At 42.5% G+C, this 22026-nt stretch overlaps 1 protein-coding gene across 1 annotated transcript in view; it reads right to left on the bottom strand.

Annotated features, from left to right (window-relative positions):
* The window catches only part of LOC126400896 (ryanodine receptor 3-like), a 158647-nt gene that overhangs the window by 108504 nt on the left and 28117 nt on the right, over positions 1–22026 (bottom strand). The window contains exons 2-11 of the mRNA XM_050061888.1: positions 20117–20236; positions 12211–12315; positions 11575–11595; positions 6560–6574; positions 5963–6037; positions 3747–3825; positions 3067–3179; positions 1745–1844; positions 998–1091; positions 83–157 (exon numbers count right to left, since the gene is read on the bottom strand). Of these exons, the coding sequence (XP_049917845.1) occupies positions 83–157; positions 998–1091; positions 1745–1844; positions 3067–3179; positions 3747–3825; positions 5963–6037; positions 6560–6574; positions 11575–11595; positions 12211–12315; positions 20117–20236 (797 nt within the window). The remainder of the gene's footprint in view (positions 1–82; positions 158–997; positions 1092–1744; positions 1845–3066; positions 3180–3746; positions 3826–5962; positions 6038–6559; positions 6575–11574; positions 11596–12210; positions 12316–20116; positions 20237–22026) is intronic.

A 22026-nucleotide genomic window follows, 5' to 3' on the forward strand; every position in this document is an offset into this window, starting at 1 on the left:
GAAGAATGATGGAAAATCAAAAAAAGGTAGTGAGAAACAGGAAGGAAAAGAAACAGATAAAATCATGCGAAACACAACCCACCTGATTCGGAGCGGCTCCAGCCTCCACAAGGACCTGGCCTTGGCACCGGCTTTACCCGTCTCATAGTTGACTATCCTGGGGATGCCAGAGAAGCATGAGTGGGTGTCTGTCTGTGGATGCTTTTAAACGTCTAGCCACCACTGACACTGTCAAGGTCATTCATCCTGGCTCAGACGAACACCACCTCTTTACTCTCATTTGTCATGGCGATATTCACCGGGAGGATGTGCATGTACACATAAACACTGGTTGTGTTTACTCTGCCGTCTGCGGCATCGCATCCTTCAAACAGAGACATGTGCGCCCTGATAACCCACAGCTACACTGTCTATCAGCGATATGGGTGACTGGGTCCAGAGATAAAAGAAATCGCTCATCACCCCCTCGCTGACAGCTTGGAGTGTGTTTGATCTGCCCCAGAAAAATGTAAGACCTCTAAAACAGCTTGCTCCCTCTGTTGAATTTCAAGGACAACAGTGGGAGAAAAAGCCAAAGCGGGGAAATTGTATCCAATCCCGCCTCCATATTCGCCGTGCTCTGTTCTAAAAATAGACACCATGTGGTTATGTGTGTTTGTGCCCAGGAGGAACACACATCTCCTGGCACCTGGCTGAGTGTGAATGGGCCTTACCCGCTGTTTTGACCCACTTCGAGCCCAGTGTGCCATTTTTTCCGCGGCCTACCTTATCTGTGTTGGCACCGAGCATCTATACTGTAGATAAAAATAACACAGCAGCCATTTTGGCTCCCCGGAGAGCAGAGTGTCACGGCGGTCAGAGGCATTTTTATAAAGCAAAGTGGGGGCTGAGGGAACTATGGGTAACTCGCAGGTCAGTTAGCTTCTCTTGTGCTACATAACTGCTTTGCCTTCACTGAAGGGTGACCCCTAATGCTGCAGTGTGGTTTGCTTCGCACCTCTGCTGTTCTTCACTCTGGTCTGATCCCGGTATGGCCACTACCTCGTCGTGTCCGTGGAACAGCCGCATCACATGACCACCCAACAGGTAGCCTATTGGAAGAGAAAGGACAAATGATTTAGATAAACTGGCTGTGAATGCATGTGATCTCATAAATGCAATCTAAAAAAGGTGGACTATCTAGATCACAAATGTGGGTTATATTTTACGACGCACTTTTGCATTTAGGTTTTCTCAACAAAGCAATCTAAACAGATCTGATTTTGGAAAACGTTGGTTATTCTGACATGAAAAGGAGTCATCCATTGATGCCTATTAAAATACTTTGATAAGGGTCTGGAAGACCACTGGGACACTGTCTGCACACTTTGAAAATAGTAGCTTGCTCCCAATTAAGATGGCTTTTAAATAAGGATGTATAAGATTTAATGTATGTTGCGGGTTCCGAGTGTCATCCCCCTACCTCCCATTTCCCTTTGTTGAATGTGTGCAAACAATAAAACTGTTCATATTAAAATAATAGGCTGGAAATAATCAGATCCTCCATGATTTCAAAAAACAGTTTAATGAGATGCTTTTTAACAAATAGAACAGTGAAATTTATTTAATTCTGAAACACACTGTTTTAAAAATAATTGGGTGCCTCTCCTCAACTAACTGCTGAAAAAAAAAAACAGTAATATGGAGAAAATTGGAGGGGGAAAAAAATGTGAAGAAAAAATAGAGGCTGGAGTTTTGTGTGTACCTTCTTCTATGTTGCTGCCGGAGCAGATGGGATGGACGTTCCACAGGGTTTGCATGAAAGAAGCATCCACCTGGATGTTGCCGTTGGAGATGGATAAGTGCTGCGGGAAAGAAGGGAAGATTACGCACGGCTTTTACTTATTTGCATACATCAACACCAGGTACAGTGCATGGGTTTATCTGTCAGAGGATGTAAAGATGTTTTTATTATGAGAAATGTCTTCTGTTCGATATTGAACCTGTCAGATTAAGACTATAATAAACATTTTGTTTGTGAATAAATCTCTAAAGGATAATCCGATAGCAAACAAACGTGTGTTCTGCAGGAAGATCGACACTGGATTTCTGATATCTGGTAAATTGAACCATTTATTCAACATCAGATGTGATGTTGACTTGTCAGACAGAGTTCAGCTGAAGTTTCTGTAATCATTTATCATCCAGTTTATCACTGAGTGCTGAGAGAACCATAAACATGACGGGCAGATGCCTTGAGTGCTTGGGGATTTATACCATCTGGGGGGGCTGTAATGCTATGTGTATGTGTGTGTATGAGTGGGTGTGTTTTTCCCCACTTCTGTGTGCCCAAAAAACAAATTTTGTGACAGCTGTGTCCTGATCATCCCTCTCCAGAGTCCCTCCGCAGCCCTTAGGTGCCGTCCCCACATACCACTGTGTGGGTGACAGCAGGGACAGACTACCCGATTGACATTGGTGACTGTAAGGCGATAGTGGTCATCTGGCCGTGCCCCTGCCGCCACTGGGGGGGTAAACACAGCCTGCTGGCTGCTGTCACCAACTTCATGGATCACAAGGGACATGTTTCCAGGGTTTAACATTGCACAGTGCTATGATGCTAAGCTTAGAGGGCAGGAGGACATGTTAGTAAAAGAAGAAGCCTACTGCTGAAAAGGTCAGATCAGGAGTGCAATAGGAACATAATCATTATTGATGGCGGTGCGACGTGGGGATGTGACATGGATGAAAACAAGAGAGGCTCATTTGAACTGGCACTGGCAGCATAATCCGCCAAACCAGACCTTGCCAGTGCAGATCTAATTTTGCTTTTGCAGCCGTGCAGTCATCCAGAGGGAGAAAGTTGTTGCTTTTACCGTTAAAGCCTCCTGCAGGAGCGAGGTCATAGGGAGAGTGCAGCATGTAGTAACAGGATTGGGATAATCTGGAATTTTGTCACATCAGGGGAAGCAGAGTTGATGCTCTCCTGCTAAGACCTCTATAATATGCACACACACACACACACACACACACACACACACACAGTAGCTACAGCTTCAAGGATCAAACGGCAAACAATCAACTTACAAGGTATCGCTCTGAGGACACGCTGACGAGGATGAGGTCGTCACCGATGCGCACTTTCTCCCCTTCGGATCTCTGTTTTGAGGCAGGGTGGATCGTCCACCAACAGGCCTCACCTACGATGATACACACACACACATATGTAAGCTGGAAGCAAATAGTCCAAAAGTCTTGCCTTAATTTAAACAACCAGATATAGCAAACTGCTTGAGAGCACCATATTGCTACTGTCTGAGTGTCATCTGCAGTTACTAATGACGCAATAAGGCAAGAGCAGGCAAAAATGAGAACATGGATGCATGTGGCGGCACCATGGCAACAATCTTTTTAAGTCATACTATGGCGACTGCTCATCGGTTATATGGTGCAAAATAAAAAATAATGCAAATGTGCAGCAAAGATGTAATCAGCGCCGACAAAAGCACCACACTGTCTGTCTACAGTGCTCCACGGGGGAATATTAACTGAGATAACACAGGCTTATGAACAAATACGGAGCAGAGACAGAGAGATAAAGAGAGGGAGGGCTCGCAGACAGCAGACAGATATAGACAGAGAGAAAGAAACCAAACAGACGGACACGGGAACAAAGACGGGGATAGACAAAGAGGGACAGAGCCGGCGAGAATGAAAGAGGGAGAAAGAGGTGGATAAAAGCAAACTGTACGGAGCTTTTCTTTTACCTGTTGAATCCTCCTGCAGGCCGACATCAAAGGACAGCTTATCTGTCTGCGACCTTGATGTCTTCAAACAGGCCAGGTACTGTGGTCAACAGACACATCAAACCACACAAGATGGAGCTGTCACACACGCTCCTCTGCGGAAGACCTCGCCTGACATATACTTAAATTGCTAATGGCGTTTAAAGGTTCAGTGTGTAGGATTTAGGGGGATACATGGGCAAAAATGGAATATAATAAAATAAATATGTTTCCTTTAGTGTATAATCACCTGACTTTAGGAACAGTAGTGTTTTCGTTCGCTTAGAATGAGTCGTTAATATCTACAGGATGTGGGTCCTCACCCACAGAGATTGCTATTTTTCCACAGTAGCCCAAAACTGACAAACCAAATACTGGTTCTGGATAGGGCTGTTCATGTTTTCACGACGGCCATTGTAATTAGGAGCCCCTCCATGACAAAAGCAGAAAAACACATATTTCCTAGCATGAAATGGCTTTGTTAAGTGTTTTTACCACTTTCAATCACCTGGTCCATTTGTTTTGGAGAGGAGGAGACCTCTGGGGACAGTTCGGCTCTCGATAAAAACCTCCTGAACAAAGAACACTGAAGGAATTCTAACTGGGAGAAGTTTCAGCTGGTTGCAATCTGCAATCCCCACCACTAGATGCCACTAAATCCCCCTAAATCTAAAGACCTTGCCTGCCATACACTTAAATTGCTCACAGAATAGGGCTGCAACAATTAGTCGACTAATCGATGACTAATCGACTACTTAAATAATTGGTGACTATTTTAGTAGTCGACTAATCGGTTTGAGTCATTTTTCATAGAAAAGTACTATAAAAGTACCCCAAAATACTCTTATTGCAGCTTCTTATGTTCAGATATTGGCAGCTTTATACACTCTCCCATGACGGTGAACTAAAACCCTTTGGTGTGTGTACGAAACAAGACATCAGATGACATCATTTCGGTGTTTGGGAGAGACAGACCGACATTTTTCAACATTTTAACACATTTTTCGATAAAATGATTAGTCGACTAATCGAAGAAATAATCGACAGATTAGTCAACAATGAAAATAATCGTTAGTTGCAGCCCTATAATAGAAAAGAATAGAATACAATAGAAACAACTTTATTGATCCCACGAGGGGCAATTTGTTTGTAGCTTCCCCATCCCACAATGTACAAACAACAACACACTAATCCATGCCAAGCACAGTCCAGTAAAACAGACAACCACGTTGTTGATTGGGCACATAAGTTAAGTTAAATGTCAGTAAAAAGATACAAGTATAATATAAATATAAGAAAGAAAGACCTTAATCCCTTCTATTCTGTCAGGACATTATTTGCTAAACTAATTACCATCTAAGTTTAGTAACCAAATAGCTGAAGGGATAAAAGATTTCGAGTAGCGATTAGTCTTGCTCAGAGGTGCAAGGTATCGACGACCAGAAGGCAACAGTGAAAACTCTTGAGACAGGACATGGAGAGGTTGGTTAATAATGCTCTTCGCCTTCTTAACCACCTGATTCTCCCAGAGGGAATCTGGTGGTCTCTCTGTCTAACTCCAGTAATTTTGGAGCAAGCCTTAACTATGCTCTGAAGGCTGTTCTTATCCTTAACGGACAGACTATTAAACCAACAAATAAAAGAAAAGGTTAAAAGACTTTCAATGGCGTTTAAAGGTCCAGTGTGTAGGATTTAGGGGGATACATCAGCAAAAATGTAATGTAATGTTATAAGTATTTTTTTCTGTCTTTCTGAATTTAAGAGCAGTAGTGTTTTCGTTACCCTAGAATGAGTACTTTGTATCTACACAGGAAGTGGGTCCTCACCCACAAAGATTGCTATGTTCACTCCTGTGTTTCTACTGTAGCCCAAAATTGACAAACCAAACACTGGCTGTAGATAGGGCCATTTGTGTTTTCATGTCGGCCATCGCTCAGTATTTTTACCACTTTTAATCACCTGGTGGAGGAGACCTCTGCGGACAGTTTGGCTCCCAGTAAAAACCTCCTGAACAGTGAACACTGAAGGAATTCTAACCGGGAGAAGTTTCAGCTTGTTGCAATGTGCACTCCCCACCACTAGAGGCCAATAAATCCCCCTAAATCTAACATACTATTCCTTTTAATCCTGCTCTTGTGATAATCCAGTTTGAATTTCCTTTTTCATGATGGTGACACTGATTGCGTGCAATCTCTTACCATGGAGCTGAAGGAATGCCGGAGGAGAATGGCATGTCCGTACAGAAGGGTCTTGTGTCCGCCGCTCTGCGCTGCCTACAGAGATCATTCACACACACACACATACACACAAACACATAGTTACATGTCAGCTCAAGATCCTGACAGTACAGCCCCAGTGGTCTCCCTCCAACCGCTCCAATCTACACCCGACCTCTGACACTGAATGTTGACCTCAGCGAGGACCTCCTCGCCAGCGATGATGACCTCAAGCCACATATCTCCTGGGGAAGGTTTTTGCCACCCCATCTCTCCAATGAAGACATGCAATCTGACTGGCCACAGGAGATGGTGTTTCTGGCTCCTGTATCCGTGCACGAACAGGATACGGGCTCATCTTTCCAGCACTCCGACTACAGGAATGTGGGAAGGATGCACAGCTACTGTCAGTCTCCGATGCAATGTCAACATTAGCAAGGGATGACTCCGCCGCTTATGGGGTTGGGTAAAGATGCAGGAGGGGAACAAATGGTAAATCTCTACAGGTAGAGATGCAAAAGGGGGATAAAGACGAGTTTTGGTTGTTTTTCTTCGGCAAGCAACTCCCATGTTACTCACCTTCCTTATGAGCCTCTAGGAAGCATTAAGGTAAGAAAGAGTGTCATTATTCAGAAGGAACTATTGTTCTCCTGAGCCTCTCCGCCTGCCTCCGCCTTATTTTAGTCTCTGGTACAAATGATTAAAGTCCCGAGGGCACACCAGATTGTCAAAAAGTCAATTTTTTGAGAGGGATTAAGGGAAACAAGTTGACTCCCATTCTTTGGCATTTCACAAAGTAATGCCATTGGCACAAGACACAGAAACCATTTCTGTAACAATGCCAAACAGTTTATGTCACATTAAACTGAAACTACAACCACTGCAGGACACTGATGATGTGTAGTCAAGACTTCTGCTACAGCTCGGTAGATTTCCATCAAAATTAGAGTCTTATAATTATCTAAGAGATACATGAATCATGGCAGTGTTTCTTGAAAACATCCTACCATGCACAGCCTCTCTCTCCTCCTGTTTCATTTTCTCTCTTTTCTTTCTCCCTCTATCCCCCCTCCATTGGCTGCTGGGACAATAGCCGGCCTGTGATTTGATGCAGTTGTGTCGTGCAGACTGCAGCACTGGCTTCCAGGCTTCTTCTGTGCTCCTGGCTACTGCTATATGCTGGCTGAGGTACTGAGCTTAATGCGGCGAGGCACATCCAGCTGCAATCACCACGACCAATAAACCCAAGCCTTCCACTCACTTCCTTATCCCACGGCTGTCGACTGCATTATACAGATAGAGAGTACACTGAGGGGTATTGTGGCTCATGTCAGTAAGAGAAAGGAATCTTCTGCATGTGGAGACACATTGCGGCAAAAAAAAATTCAATACACCTTGAGCAAGTGAAATGAGTGAAACTGTATTACCCTCAGCTCATTGAACCGTAAAGGAGAAGACGATTGGATCAAAGAGGTGTAAGAGAAAAAACACTTGTGCTGTATCTTTTGTCCAGCTGTTGACCACAAGTGACATGTTCATATCAATTTAAAGGCATGACATTTAGCAGGGCGCTGCCTCCTGGTGTGTGTACCCTGCGGCAGACTACACATGTGTGTGTGAGTGTGTGTGTGGCTGCAGTGTTGTGGTTTCTCTAAAAAAAGGGGGGTGGGAATAGCCACAAGCTAACACCAAGCATGAACAGAAAGAGATGGCAGAGGAAAAGAAACACGAGCACGCCAGATGTCGTCAGAGCAGCTGTGTCTCATAATTCGCCCTTTTGACCAGCGACCCCAACATCAAACAGGTCAGCGCTTTTTGGGCGAGTGAAGACAAATTCACACAGAGTGGTCGCCGGTGGATACAGAGATAAAAGCAGGTTGGCATTTACACCAGTTGTAAGTGTGTTGTCTTCGCATGTCGTCCTCTGTCCCCTCTGCGTCTCAGCGCCTTCCGCCTAAAACAGCCCAAACTACCGATTTGCTCCAGCCACTTGTCTATTGATAAGCCCATCTGTTCAAAGACGTATTGATCTCCGAGCCTCAGCCGAGACATATTCAACCTCCATTTCCCCTTTAATGGCGCTTCCTCCGGTGACATTTCAGCGCGGGCGAAGAATGATGAATAGGAAGACAATATCGAAAACAGATAAAAGTGAGTAGAGAGAAAACAGTGAAGTAATACAATACAAATGGTCAATGCAGGCCATCGAAAAGTCTCCAGGGTCTTTGATACAAAGGCACAAAAGGAGTGAAAGGTTAAGGCACAGTAAATCTTCCAAGTAGTCTTATACAAAGTATGAAATGCAACAACATTAAAGTCCAACTGAAATTATGCAATCCCTTTTAGCAATCAACTATAGTGGTCAATATTTTTAACAATTCAGCATTAATAGTTTTGCATTTTGAAAAGGAGAAATAAGGTCTCTTTTGATCACAAATGCTCGTTGTCTTCTTAGCTGCTGGACGGGCTGAGCTCCAGAGTAAGCTGTAGCTAACCAACTATTCCCAGACATTGCTGTTAGCAGTGATATTACAGAGTACACACTGACATCTAAATGTACAGAAGTAACATTTTCAGGTACTTTTACATCTTATTTATTGTGCTGCAACTGAGCAGCTAATTAGCTATCTCGTCTGCAACCTAACGTTAACAGTGCGCTTTTCCCTGGTACATGTTTGCTTGGTTACTCGTTCAACAAGCTACAGACAAGATGTGTGTTTATGTTTGTCAGTTAGATAGGGAGTATAGATAGCACACGTCAAGTAAAATGCCACATTGTGCTAGTACATCTCACAGCTTATTTGCCCAACTATTTGCTAGCTAAGGAGTGAGCCATCTTGCATCTTTCACATCTCTGTTTAAAGCTGCACATGCACAGTACCAGGGCAGTTAAAGAACTATGGTAAGGACAAAGTTTAGAAGCTGAAGCGCAAGTAAAGATTTCAACTTGGGGAGTGAAGATATGGAACAATCTGAATGGGGAATTTAAAAAATGTCCAGACATGAAGCAATTTAAAAAAAGGTATAAAGAAATGATTTTCAAAAGGTACAGTCATGACAATCCTTAGTAGTATATTAGTATATTGTTTGCCTTATTTATTTATGGTGCTAACTGTTTTCCTAGTTTACCTCATATTTGTTTTGTAAAATTGTATTTTGGTACAGTATATGTTGACTGTGAATTTATGTTTTTGAAATATTTTGTAAGACTTTGTTAATCAAAATGAAAAATATATGATTCATGAGTTTATGTTGTTAACTATTGTAATGGGAAGCTAGATAATTGACAAAAAGGGATTTATGGGTAGGGGGTGGGATTAAATAAGTATGTACTTCTTCCCACTCCATTTCGGAAATGTCTCTATCTATCTATCTATCTATCTATCTATCTATCTATCTATCTATCTATCTATCTATCTATCCTGCAAACAGGCGTTTAGTTGGGTGGCGTTAGAGGATGTGTGCAAAACTCCAACTACTGTAAAACTTCAATTAGTAGCCCCAGGCTATTATTTGCCTAAATCACTGAAGTCAACAGGCTTATATTTGGGACAGGCATCTGTATCAAACAGGCCTTTAATTCCTTTCACGCAAAACTGTTGCTCAGCAAAGTTTGGGAAAACGACCAAATTGTTTATTTGAATGATGTGTAGCATCTCCATATCGACAAAAGTTTGAACATTTATATTGTATGTTCGATCGAAGCAGCAAACTAATGTTAGCTCAACTGGGTAGTCAACAACCTGGTTTAATGCATGCAAAGAACTTCTATAAAATGAACTGCTTGGCAACCAGACCGGGTGTCTAATTGAGACAGGTGTTTATTTGTCAAAATGTGTAGCTACACCAGGCTAGTCAAAGGGACCGGGCGTCTAATTGGGACTAGGCTAAGTTTTGTGGTATGTATTGCGCAGTTTTCCAAAAGTTTGACCCCCCCTCGACCCTCAAGAGGATAAGAGCAGTAACAGAAAATGAATGAATGAATAATACAGTAAAGAATTTCTACAGGGGCAAGTAAAAACTGACTCTGGGCAAGTAGGTTTCTGACCCACTCGCTGGACCAGGCTAGTGAAAAAAAGAACAGTAACGCTGAATGTTGAGGAGGAGACTTTAGGAGGAAGGCTTATGTGAGTTTGTGCTCAGAGTCTGTGGCTATTGTGTTGTGTAACACGCTGCTGTCTGGCTGTTAGTCAGTGTGACCATCTGCCTGGAAAGAAAAGGTGACAATACTGCTTTATGCAAATATGCTTCAAAGTGAGCAATATTATTGTCTGTATGGAGAGAAGTTCTTCATCTACACAGACAGAGAACGTTTTTTCTCTCTAGATGCCTTTGATTTTGCATAATCTATTGTTGTTCATTATTCCTTTATTGGCCATAAACAATCTTAAAGTACTTATACAGCAGATGTGTAACAAGAAAGTGAGAAAGATGTGTTATATTTTGATGCTTAGGCAATTTGTTCTTGAAACTTTCATGCCAGTAAAGCCCTTTGAACTGAAAGTTCAACTGATGACTGCAAAGATAGAAGGTGCCATCACGAAACCAAAAAATAAAAAATATAATTGGTTTCTGATACTTTTAAAAGAAGGAGACGTGATTTATAGAGCAAAAATACATGCGTTTTAATTTCAGTTGGACTTTAAGTGTTATGTTAAGGCCTTAAAAAGTGGCTGATGCATGAGGGATGAGGCTGAACGTGTCCATTTGAGCTTTAATTTAGCGTTTAATATTTTTGAGCACCCTTTCTCTCTGCTGCGGCCCATAATTCTCCACCAGCTAGCTCTTAAACTCCCCACAGCAGCAGTGGAACCAATGCTCTTGACTTCCATCATTTGGCTGCACAGACAGTCCACTGTGGCCACAAAGCTCTCGCCCTGAAACATCCATTTATCTCAGGAGTTGAGTCGATGAAAATGAGCCTTAACAAGTGAGGATTCATGGAGATTCTCACCATCATTAACCACGTGGCATTAGAGGGCGAAGTGGCTAAAGCTGACTCAAAGTCACCTGAGAGCCTCTTACGACTAAATCACTCATGATGGTTTGCTGTCGTGCTGCAGAAATCTTAGTCTCAGCTGTTTGCATCCTCTCATAGCATCTCATATCGTAAAGTAAAGAGTGAGCACAAGAAAATACTGTGACAAATGAGAGCTTATCCTATGTGGTGGGGTTTGCATAAAACAAATGACACCGCAATGAATATCTATCTGAATGCCCCCGAGGACAAGACTAATGTTAATCTGACGCTAATCCAGCGTCGGCGCTGCTCTGCTTCTCCAGCAGCAGAAAGTGAGTTGTGTGAGAGTTAATGTTTGCAGGAAACCTTATTGGGAAGTCTATACGACCCTCTATTTGTCTCTGTCAGCTCGGCGGGAGCTCAGACGCAATCTTCTCACCCAGTGTACACAAAAAATCCATAGGATCATCAGTTATTTCAAAGCAAGGGCTCGGGCGTTACCATAAACCACCATTCCTAACGATTTATGATGTAAAGACAAATGTTCAGCGGTGACATGTTGTGTATTGCGACTAATCTACTGCGTCATGCATTGGCGGGGATGAGAGGGGAATGGTATGAGTGGTGAACATACCCATCGGTCCGGGCCGCGTGTCTATCATGCGGAAGATGGAGATTATACACAGAGAATAGAAGATAAAGATGGGAGAGTTACACATCTGTCACAGCAATGAGAGAGAGAAGCAAACACACTTGCAAGACAACTAAAACAACATCAGGAGCAGAGATTACAGTGATGAATGAGTGTTTGATTACAAATTCAGCCACATAGTATTGATCCGAAAAAAGCCAAATCTGCTGTCAGCTGCTCTGTTTGTTTGTAGGATGCTTATTAAGCAAAGGAAAGTATGTACGTGCTAAATGATGCTGTTTTCCTTCAAGCTTTGGTGTTAATCAAATGGGCTAAAGGCTGCAGTAATTCCAGGGCATCCCCTTCATCCTCATTAATATTCATAGGGGCCCGGACCTCTCCGCAGTCGGGGTCCTCAGGCCACTGTAATGGGCCTGTTTTGCCCATTAATCTCTTTATAGTGACTGAACAAGTTACAAGTATTCAACTTAGCTAACTGCATTCATTACAATAAACTGCTTTACAACCTCCTCTTTGGGATGGACATACAGTACAAGACTCAGGGATGAGTTGAAGTATGGATTGTCAGAGTGTCTCTTGTCCGTGTGTGTGTATCTGTGTGTGTTCATCATCACTCACCCCTTCACTGTTCTGTCCACTCTTAGCCAGCATCTCCTGCAGGGCCCGTACTGACAGGGACTGCTCCAGCACGAAGGTGCAGATGCACAGGTCTGGAGGAACATACTGCAACAACAGACAAGTGGGTTACAAATTAACACAGTTTTTTAAGGCCACTTTTATTTACTCCACACACAATATTCACACTTGAGCTCTCATTGTAGAAGTTAGTTCATAGTAATAGTACCGAGCCGCACAAAGCAGATTTTTACAGCCTGTAAAAGGGCTGCACGTGTCCTTTTGGTGCCCATGTTCGCCATTTGGGCTGTTCACACTGGACGTGCCGTGGTGCCGAGCTCGGCAGCCAGCTCACAATCTGCAGTGATAGATTCAGCTTCTGGTCTATTTTTTTATGCAAGCTGCAAGCCACTTCGGCAAGAAAACACACTAATAATCTATCATGAACATGAAAGATATTTATGATATAAATTAGAAAATATGCATCCCATGCTTCCACATATTTGTCAGTTATGCCTAAACAGAGAGCGAGAGAGACAATCAGACACCCACACAGACAGAGACAGAGCTCTACGTGTGATAAGAAAAGAGCAGAGGAGCAGTATCACTTGCTGACCAGCAGAGAAATGAGCTTCTGGTGAGAACGGCCAGCCGACTGCTCGCGCAGTAACTGCCATATTGGGGCACTTCCACATCCAGCGCGAACATAGCCCCAAACTGTTGGACTCAAAGAGTTTTTTCCACTTAAATCTTTATTTAAACAATATTTGTGACATTGACATTATTATTCCAGTCCAGTGTCTAATTTTTGAGTCTTCTATAAAGTTCATTTCTTCCATTTTCTTTCTAGTTGTGCGTCTCGTAGTCCCAATATGTATGGCCGTTTCTCCATTAAACAGATTTCTTCCACAATTGTTAGCCACTGGTCCTTCGTTGGTGGTGTTTCTTTACCCCAGTTCCTAGTGATAGCTTTCTTGCTTGGGACTAGCATTATTTTGATCAAATATCTATCACTTGCAAGAAAATTTTCTTCATAAAATGTACATAGATAAAGCACCAAACGACAATTAGGAAGCTCATATCCTAGTATGTGCTTTATCTCTTTCCATACTGTTTCCCAAAATACAGTTATTATAGCACTCTCACCAACATTCCTGGCAACTATGGAGATGCTTGCTTTTCAGTTTTGGTGTAATAAAGAAACAAATCAATCCATGAAAATTCCCTCCATGTTTGTGATTTAGTCGTTGAGTGGTGTATCTTCCACATATTACGCCAATCTTTGTCTGAAATTTCTACATTGAGTTATTCCTCCCATTTCACCTTGATATATCTAGTTGAATGTTTGTCATTTGTGTTCAGTCCTTGATATAACGCTGAAATTATTCTTATATTACTTTCCTGGTATGCTTAAATTGTGATTTCATAAAGTGTTTCTCTCTCTGACCATTTAGAGGAAAGAAAGGGGCATTGAGGTCGAAGAAGTGTGCAGTTTTTCCATTTTTTGGGTGATGAAATTTTTGAAACTGTTATCTCATGCTGCAGTGTGAATCCACCATGATGCAAATTGCCCACTGCAGCTTTAAACCTGCAAAAACTGCTGTTTGTAGGGTGGGCTTTTGAGGGGCAGTGAATACAAGCTGCAAACACAACTCTTTTTTAAGTCTATATGGGAAAATATTTAGCTATCAGTTAGTTATGTACACATCCAACAGATATAGAGCAACATTAGCATTCATTTAGAGTCATGTTCGTGTCCATCTGGCACACAGAAATCCAGTATTCAGTTTCCTTCTTCTGTTTTTGGCCTTCACTAGCTCCTGAGAGCAATATCTGGAGACTCACTGACTAGACCTGGTATAAGGTGTTTCTGTGCAGAGACTGCATGGTAAAGGAAGCGCCGTCTCAGTACAGTATGTACTGTACAGCATGTCCTCACAGTGTGAGCCCAAAAAGTCAAGACTACTATTCTCGGAGAACACCCTACTTACTGTATATCGCCTCAACATGCTATTTTATAACCAAAGCATTAGTAATGAAATGATGACCACAGCCACCTGTCCGCCCTCCATCAATCTTCATCTTCATTTCGCATGTAAAGAACTTTTTGCTGCTTAAGCAATATATACACATATAGTCAGAAAAAATTAAAAGTGCTCCCTGAATCCGCTGGGATATTCTGATTAGATGTCCTGCTGACTGCTGCATTTTTACAGCACTTGAACCAAGTTCGTCTTAATCAAGTGGGCGATATTCATTAAAAGGTACTTTAAAAACAGATTAAGCACTCTCAGATCAGCCCGCGCTCAGATAAGCCAGGTCTTGGACAGAGCGCTGTTAGACAAACGGAGACGATGCCAAATCGTGTCCCAAACCGGAACAAGAGAGGATACGGGAGATTCAGTGACAGAATGAGGGAAGCAGGGATGGAGATATTGTGGAGGAATGGCCACAAGATTAATTATATCAACCTAAACACCTGCCCTGGCCTCCTTACTGAGTATCTCAACTCGTCCCAAACTGGTTCATTCACACAGGTAAATCTAACCTCATTTTGCAAACTTCACAAAACCCAGTTTTTAGGGTGAACCGACAACAGATTCACAGCCATAGCAATGTGATCATTAAAATCTAAGTCATGTTGAAGTATAGATGCTCCAGGCGAGACGGTGGAAACGCTTCAGTGAAAACAAACAGAGACGACTTGATTTACAGCAACACATGCCAGCGTGTTGGAATCCGACAATAGTGCTTCCAGATTGTCTCGTTGGCCGACTGCAGACTCCACACACTCCACAGTCGCTTTATTTAGACATCAACTTGAATGATTTGTTTTATTTTGAGAGATGGGATGAATAAATTTTCATCCTAACTGTCTCATTTGTGCCATTGTCATCCACACATGCAGAGGAACACTCAACACTACCATAAGGAGTAGTTTGTTTCTCTCCTGCAGAGACTTTCATTAGAAGATACCCAATATTACTCATATCTGTCCATTAAGGAGGCTAAAATGTATATTATTATATTAACAATGGATCATTTGACTACTTGTAACTGAAATGTAGCACTCAAAATGATGAACCCACAGAGAATTATCACCAGACTCTGCAGTTTCCCTCAGTTACATGCTCAAAACGAAACTTTCAGCTCAATGTTTTGGCTCTAAAAATGACTGTACGACACCTGCTTGGCACCAAACGTCAGTCAGACACAGTTAGCAAGAAGGATTTAGCAGCTATAATGCCATATATTTCCCTCATGAGTAAGAGGAGATCAAAACAGAGCTAAAAGGAGGGCTTGCATGACTCCAAAGAGAGCTAATTTTTCTCCACATCTACTAGGTGTGTAAGTAGTCAGCAAAAACTGGCTCGGACTGGCAACCACCTAGTAGGCCACAAGGCCACCAACAGCAATGTGGGGAAAAAATGACCTGCTGGCCATGACCCACTTGATGTTGGAACAGCCCATCTGATTAGGGGTTACACAGTCCCAAAATTGTCAATAAAGCAGGTGCAATTGTACTGACCATCGTCACCTTGCCCCCACCCCTTCAAGTGGACCTGTCCATGTAATGTCAGAGGTTAAATGAAATCAAGACAGAGAGGAGGAGTGGAGTTGAATGAAAATATAAATGAAATAGATGATAAAGGACTGAAACTGTGAAAAGGTGGAGCAATAAAAGGCCAGAGACGAAAAGAAAAAAATCTCAAGGGTGATGCTGCAAAATGTTTTAAGATATTACATTTACAACTCAAAAATAACGTCCTTATCTTGATGATGCCTGTGCCACTTAAAGTGAAAATTGGTTTATATTCTAGAAATAAGTACTGTTTTACTTTCAGTGCTAAGAGAAAACTTGTGGAAGCTAGTTTTTTGTCTGTGATTGATTACAGTGACATATTGTATATGCATGCAACCATCTCCATTTTACATAGCCTTGATTCAGTGTACCACGCATCTCTATGTTTTATTACAAGTACAAAGCCACTTACTCATCACTGCATTCTTTATGATTGGTGGGTTGGACATCACTGACCACTGGCAGAAAACAACACTGGTATATTTTTATCTATAAAGCAATATTGGGCAAACTTCCAGCTATCTCTGCAGCCTTCTGTGTGTCAGCTCTGGTAGTTACCAGCTACACTCCTCCAGGTGGTTGCTTTTTAATGAACCCTGGGTTTTAACAGATCTGGGGAACATTTCCTACTCTGCACCTTGGACATGGAACAATCTTCAAAAAGATCTAAAATTAGAAACACTTATATTCAATGATGAACTCAAGAGCATCACAAAGAATGTGGTGACAGACACATGTGCTTGTTTTATTGTGAATTTTTGTATCATATGTTGGATTTGTTGCAATTTAAATGAGTTTTGATTGGGTGCTGCCTCGGCCAGGTCTCTCTTGTAAAAGAGATTTTCAATCTCAGTGGGACTCCCTGGTTAAATAAAGATTAAATTAAATAAAAATAAAACTTTATAAACACTGTGAAAAATGTATAATTAAAAGTGCCTTGTAGTAAATGCTGCAAACGTAGTACAAAGCATTTGGCTGTTCTATGCAAAAATTGCCAGAGAATTTTGGTCCCAGTCTGGTCCTGTTTGTCACTATAGTGGTCACAGGTTACAGGTCTTGGTGTGATCCTTGATTAGGATCTAAGCTTCAAGGCCCACATTAACAAGGTGACAAAAACATAACTTTTCCACCTCAGAAACATTGCCAAGTTATGGCCATTTCTAAATTAAAAAGATGCCAAAAAATTAATTCACGCCTTTATTTCAAGCTGCCTCGACTGCTATAACGCACTTTTTACTGGCCTCCCAAAAAACACCATTGACAGACGTCAGCTCAGTACTTAACCAGAACCAAGAAGAGAGAGCACGTCAGGCCAGTCTGAGCTGCTTTGCAAACTTCCTGTTACATTTAGAATTGATTTTAAGCTCCTCCTCCTTGTATACAAAGCCCTAAATGGGCTGGGACCGAGCTACATCGCTAACTCCCTTGTTAACTATTTGCCTACAAGAACACTGCAATCACCTGCTGCTGGTTTATTTGAGGTTCCCAGCAACAGTCCGAAGAAGATCAGAGATGTAGCCCTTGTCAATTACACCCATAAGCTATGGAACACACTACCCATAGATATCAGGGCAGCTAGCTCGCTAAATATTTTTAACAGAAAGCTAAAAACGTATCTGCTCACTTTAGCCTTTAACTTGATCTAACTTCCTGATGCAGGTCTGGAACTCTTTCTTTTTATGCTTCACGCTGCTGCAACCCTTTTAAAATCTTACTTGAGCCATGTTTTAAACTGTTTTAAATGTCCTGTTATAATGAATATCTGGTTCGTTATGTCTGGAGTGAAAAACACAAGGTCTCTATGCCCAGCCAAAAACCACAGTTTGTATCTTTCACCTTTTGTGCGTAGTATAAAAACAAGATATAACTTGTTAATTAGTGACCTTTAGAGGTGTTTTTAGGCCGTTACTTTGCTTTGGACAGAGCCATGCTAGCTGTTTCCACTCTTTATGCTAAGCTAACTGTATCCTTCATATTCAGCTTCATATTTAATGGACAGATATGAGAGTGGTATCAAACTCTCAACGTGAAAGTGAAGAAGTATATCGCCTAAAATGTCAAACTATTCACCCTTGAATATACAACACCTGCACATCCTCTATAATCTGTACACTATAACACATTCTCAACATGCTGTTTGGCCGAGTATGCCTCAGCCTTCCCGCTAGCAGTGTCACTGTAGAGAAAATATGATAAAATATAAAGTCTGTTGGGAAGCCATCCAGCCCCGCCCTCATCTCTCTGGATGACTAACAGCTGACCTTTGCTCTCTCCGGGTGCAGGACGGTAACAGTTGGTGGGGAGGGGACTGCCTGGAGAGAGCAAGGCAGTTAGATGAAGGTCTAGAAGAGCTGGAGGGGGTGATGAGTGTCCAGCCCTGTCAGGATGTCCTCTTACAAGGCGCAGCGAGGGGACAGATTTATAGCAGCCTGGCCATGCCCTGATGTTCGGTTTATGACCAATAGCGTAATGAGCAAAAGAGCGTAGATAGATAGTGGGCAGGGATAGATGGTGTCTTTGTTTCTGTCTCTAGCAAGGAGGTCAAAACGGGTTAAAGCTGATCGCCCAGAGGAGGTGACCTCATACTCCGCTATTCGTTTTCAGCTTAATTTGAGGAGCTGCTGAATCTGTTAAATGAAGCGGCAAAGACGAGAGCCAAGACAAATAATTTGCAAATAACAACTGGTCTGTTTGCGTGTGTGAGGAAATCTGTCTTGATTCACGCACTGTACGCACAACAAAGACACAGTATCGCCATTGCGGTTTGTGGGCATCTACCCTCCAGTGATCGTATTATTGAGTCGCTGACAGGCGAGAGCTGCTGGTGATATATCACAATCAACCAGCTTCTCACAGGCTGATTGATGTTGCCATTTAAACTGTACACACTCTAAATCAGCCTCATCCCGTGGTTTGATTCTGTGCCCCATTACTGGACTAGTTCACCAAGGAAAGTGTCCGATTCAGTTGTACGGACCTCCTAAATTGTCATCTCTCTTTTTTTCTTCACCTCTCTGTCGTTGATCCCAAAGGTGGGGTGATGCTATTTCATAAAATAAAATAAAAAAACGCAGGCAATGAAGACAAAGTGCCAGATAGGGAGAACATCCATCACACCTGTCAGGTGTAATTACCATCCAATATGGGGTGAAAGCCTCACCTCCCTCTGCACCTAATACCCGCCCAACATACACACACATACAGTTGTTGAAAGGACAGAAGATTAACGCCTGGAGTGCACGGACCTTTCATTCACTCTTCATCCTCCGGCCTCTTCTCCCTGAAAAGCGTCTGTGTGTCTCTCACACATTCGCACACTGTCTGCCTGGTGTCATAGCTCGAGCGAAATGAATCTCGGACAATACTAATGGATTATGATTAAAAGACAATCAATGCGGAAAAAGCCCATTAGGCCTGCTGTCAACAGGCGTTGCTATGGGAAAACACTAATGCCAGATAAGCGGCAAAGCAGCAGAGGCCAGTGAAAGGTGAGAGCATCTTGGGATTGTTACCATCCTCTTCAGCCGCCAATCATCGCTCAGTTATTTCTGCCTAATGGCTTGATCACTAACATATTGCGGAACAAGGCTGAGGATGTGCTTCGTAATTTTCATAATTTGTTACATAAAAATGCAATAAAGGTGGCAACCTGCCGATTACAAAGGCAAACAATTAAACTGAACTCAACTGTCTCAATTAAAACTTTGCACTTAGCCGCAGCGAATGCGTCAGCAGCTACAGCTACTGCTCAGCTGCAATAAAGCTGTAGGCAATTAGAGCCAACGACAGCACTGTTTATGAAACAATCCATCAAACACGTCCAGGGGCATAATTTCCGGGAATTATCATCTGACGGCGGGCCCACGGAGATGCCATGTCGTCCCTGAACCCCTCGGAAGAAAAGCTCATCAAGAAAGGCTGCGGTGGATGTGAGCTGTTATTCCAGCTTTGATGGCGTGCTGAGCTGCCTCTCTGTGCGTCTCCGCTCGGCTTCACTGAGTCTTTGCTGGACCTAAACGAGGATGTACTAAATGGATGTTTGGTTTCCATGGAGCTCTCGCCTGTGTGAACGCATCCTTTCATCTGTTTCACTTTTCTGCGAACTGCTCCATGTATCATTTGTTGATTATATTCAGCATGTGCGAGTGTGTGTAGTTGATTATATAACCGGGGAGAAAACAAACTCCATCAAATGAAGTCGATGAGTTTTGATCAAGGAGGTGAGCAGAGACACCTCACACCAATAACATGCATCTCTGTGTTCCACTGAATGTTTTTCACATCAAAGAGAATCAAACGGTGCAACGGCGCGGTCTCTGTGCCTACCTTTGCCTCAGATGTGGGCTCCAGGTAACACAGCCGATTGCCCAGCCCCTCAGCAGCCAGGCAGAACTTGCGATTCTCCTTCTGGATGCAGGCCACGCACTGGAGCACCACTTCATCATCCTGTCAAGACAAAACGGACTTCAGTCTGTGTCTGTGCATGCGAGAGTGAGAGTGTGCGTCATGTCCTGAGAGTACCCCACTTCACCCACACACATGCCCACCCTGGTCCATTGATCATGGGAGACTCTTGCGCCACTAAAAATGTTACGTCTCTGGTTATTTGTCACCACAGTGGAGGAGCAAAAGGAAACTGCTGGACGAAATAACACGACTCAAAATATAACCATTATCTGAGAACCACTGAGTAGTCCTCATTAGAGATGCTCCTAACAACTAATTTTCTATGATTTTCAAATGTAAGTTTAAACTTTGACTAGTCAACTAGTATAAAAGTAACAAAACACTCAGAACACAGCCAACATTGAGCACAATTTAATCTACCTGGTTAAGCATCCATCCATCCATTCATTTTCATACGCTTATCCGGGGCAGCAGGCCAAGCAATGCACCCCAGATGTCCCTCTCCCCAAAAATGTTTTCCAGCTCCTCCTGGGAGACCCCAAGGCGATCCCAGGCCAGATGAGATATGTAATCCCTCCAGCATGTTCTGGGTCTACCCCAGGGCCTCCTACCAGTGGGATGTCCCCGAACCACCTCAACTGATGCCTTTTGACATGAAGGAGCAGTGGCTCTACTCTGAGCTCCCTCCAGATGGCCGAGCCCCATTCTCCAGAAAATGATTTGAAATCGTTAACCTAATTTTTCAGTAACAAAAACAGCCTCTAAATGCCACTGAAATATGCGGCACTTTGCACCATGCATTACAAACATAGCACATTATCCTACGTAACATGAAAACAACTCCCTAATAAAAGGTAACAAAAACATTTATTGAAAACAATATTCTGTAGGAAAATAAATAGTTAGGAAACATGCCTGATTATTACAATGGCATTTTCATTAGGTGAACGCAATCGCATAACATAATACTAATTTCAAGAATAAGTTTAATAACCTAGTATTGTGGTGCTGACTTGCAAAAGCAGCAACGTTTAATCAGCTAGTCGACTAATCGCGCACATCCCTAGTCCTTATAGAGGTGTCACCTTTTGCGTTTCCTTGATTTCAAAACATCAGAAAGAAGCTGTACAACCACAAAAAATGACTTGTATAATTTGCTGTATATTTTTAAATCTAGAAATCTTGGCATTTTTCACACAGCTACGCTGATGATCAGCTTCCTTATCTTAAAACCTCTGTATTTTGCGTAGTGTGACATCACATTTTGACAAGAGTTTTCTCTGATTTTTTATCAGAGACTGTATGATGAAGATGGTCAACATGACAGCTTCCCAAAAGTGAAGCCAAAACATCTCTATCGCCCCCTAGTGACTGGCTGCAATATAGCTCATAAACAGAGTTGGGTATAGAGTACTTTGATTACTTTTTGCAGTAACGAGTAACCTAACGCATTAGTTTGCTGTTTGAGTAATCAAATACTTAAGTACATTTTCAAACAAGACATCAGTTACTTCCGTTACTTTTTGAACGCTGGTCCTTCAGCTCCGAAACAGCAACGGCTGTCATTTGGTTCTAATAACGGAGATAACGTTAAACCTATCAGTCTGAAAGAAGCCAAGGAGCTTGTGGCTCGCTATGTGGTAGAAGAAATGCTGCCGTTGTCTACGGTGGAGTCTAAATAGGTGGAGTAGGACTCGCTGACAGACATATTTCAGACTCAGGACTTGCATTATGCCTGGTACACGCTACACGCTGGTACTCACCAATTATCCCCGGTCGTCTTTCACGGCGTGTGTGATGTCATCGGGTTATTCTTGTCCTATTTTTAT

This window comes from Epinephelus moara, chromosome 14 (assembly GCF_006386435.1).
Source record: "Epinephelus moara isolate mb chromosome 14, YSFRI_EMoa_1.0, whole genome shotgun sequence".
In the NCBI taxonomy this organism is placed as follows: Eukaryota; Metazoa; Chordata; class Actinopteri; order Perciformes; family Serranidae; genus Epinephelus; species Epinephelus moara.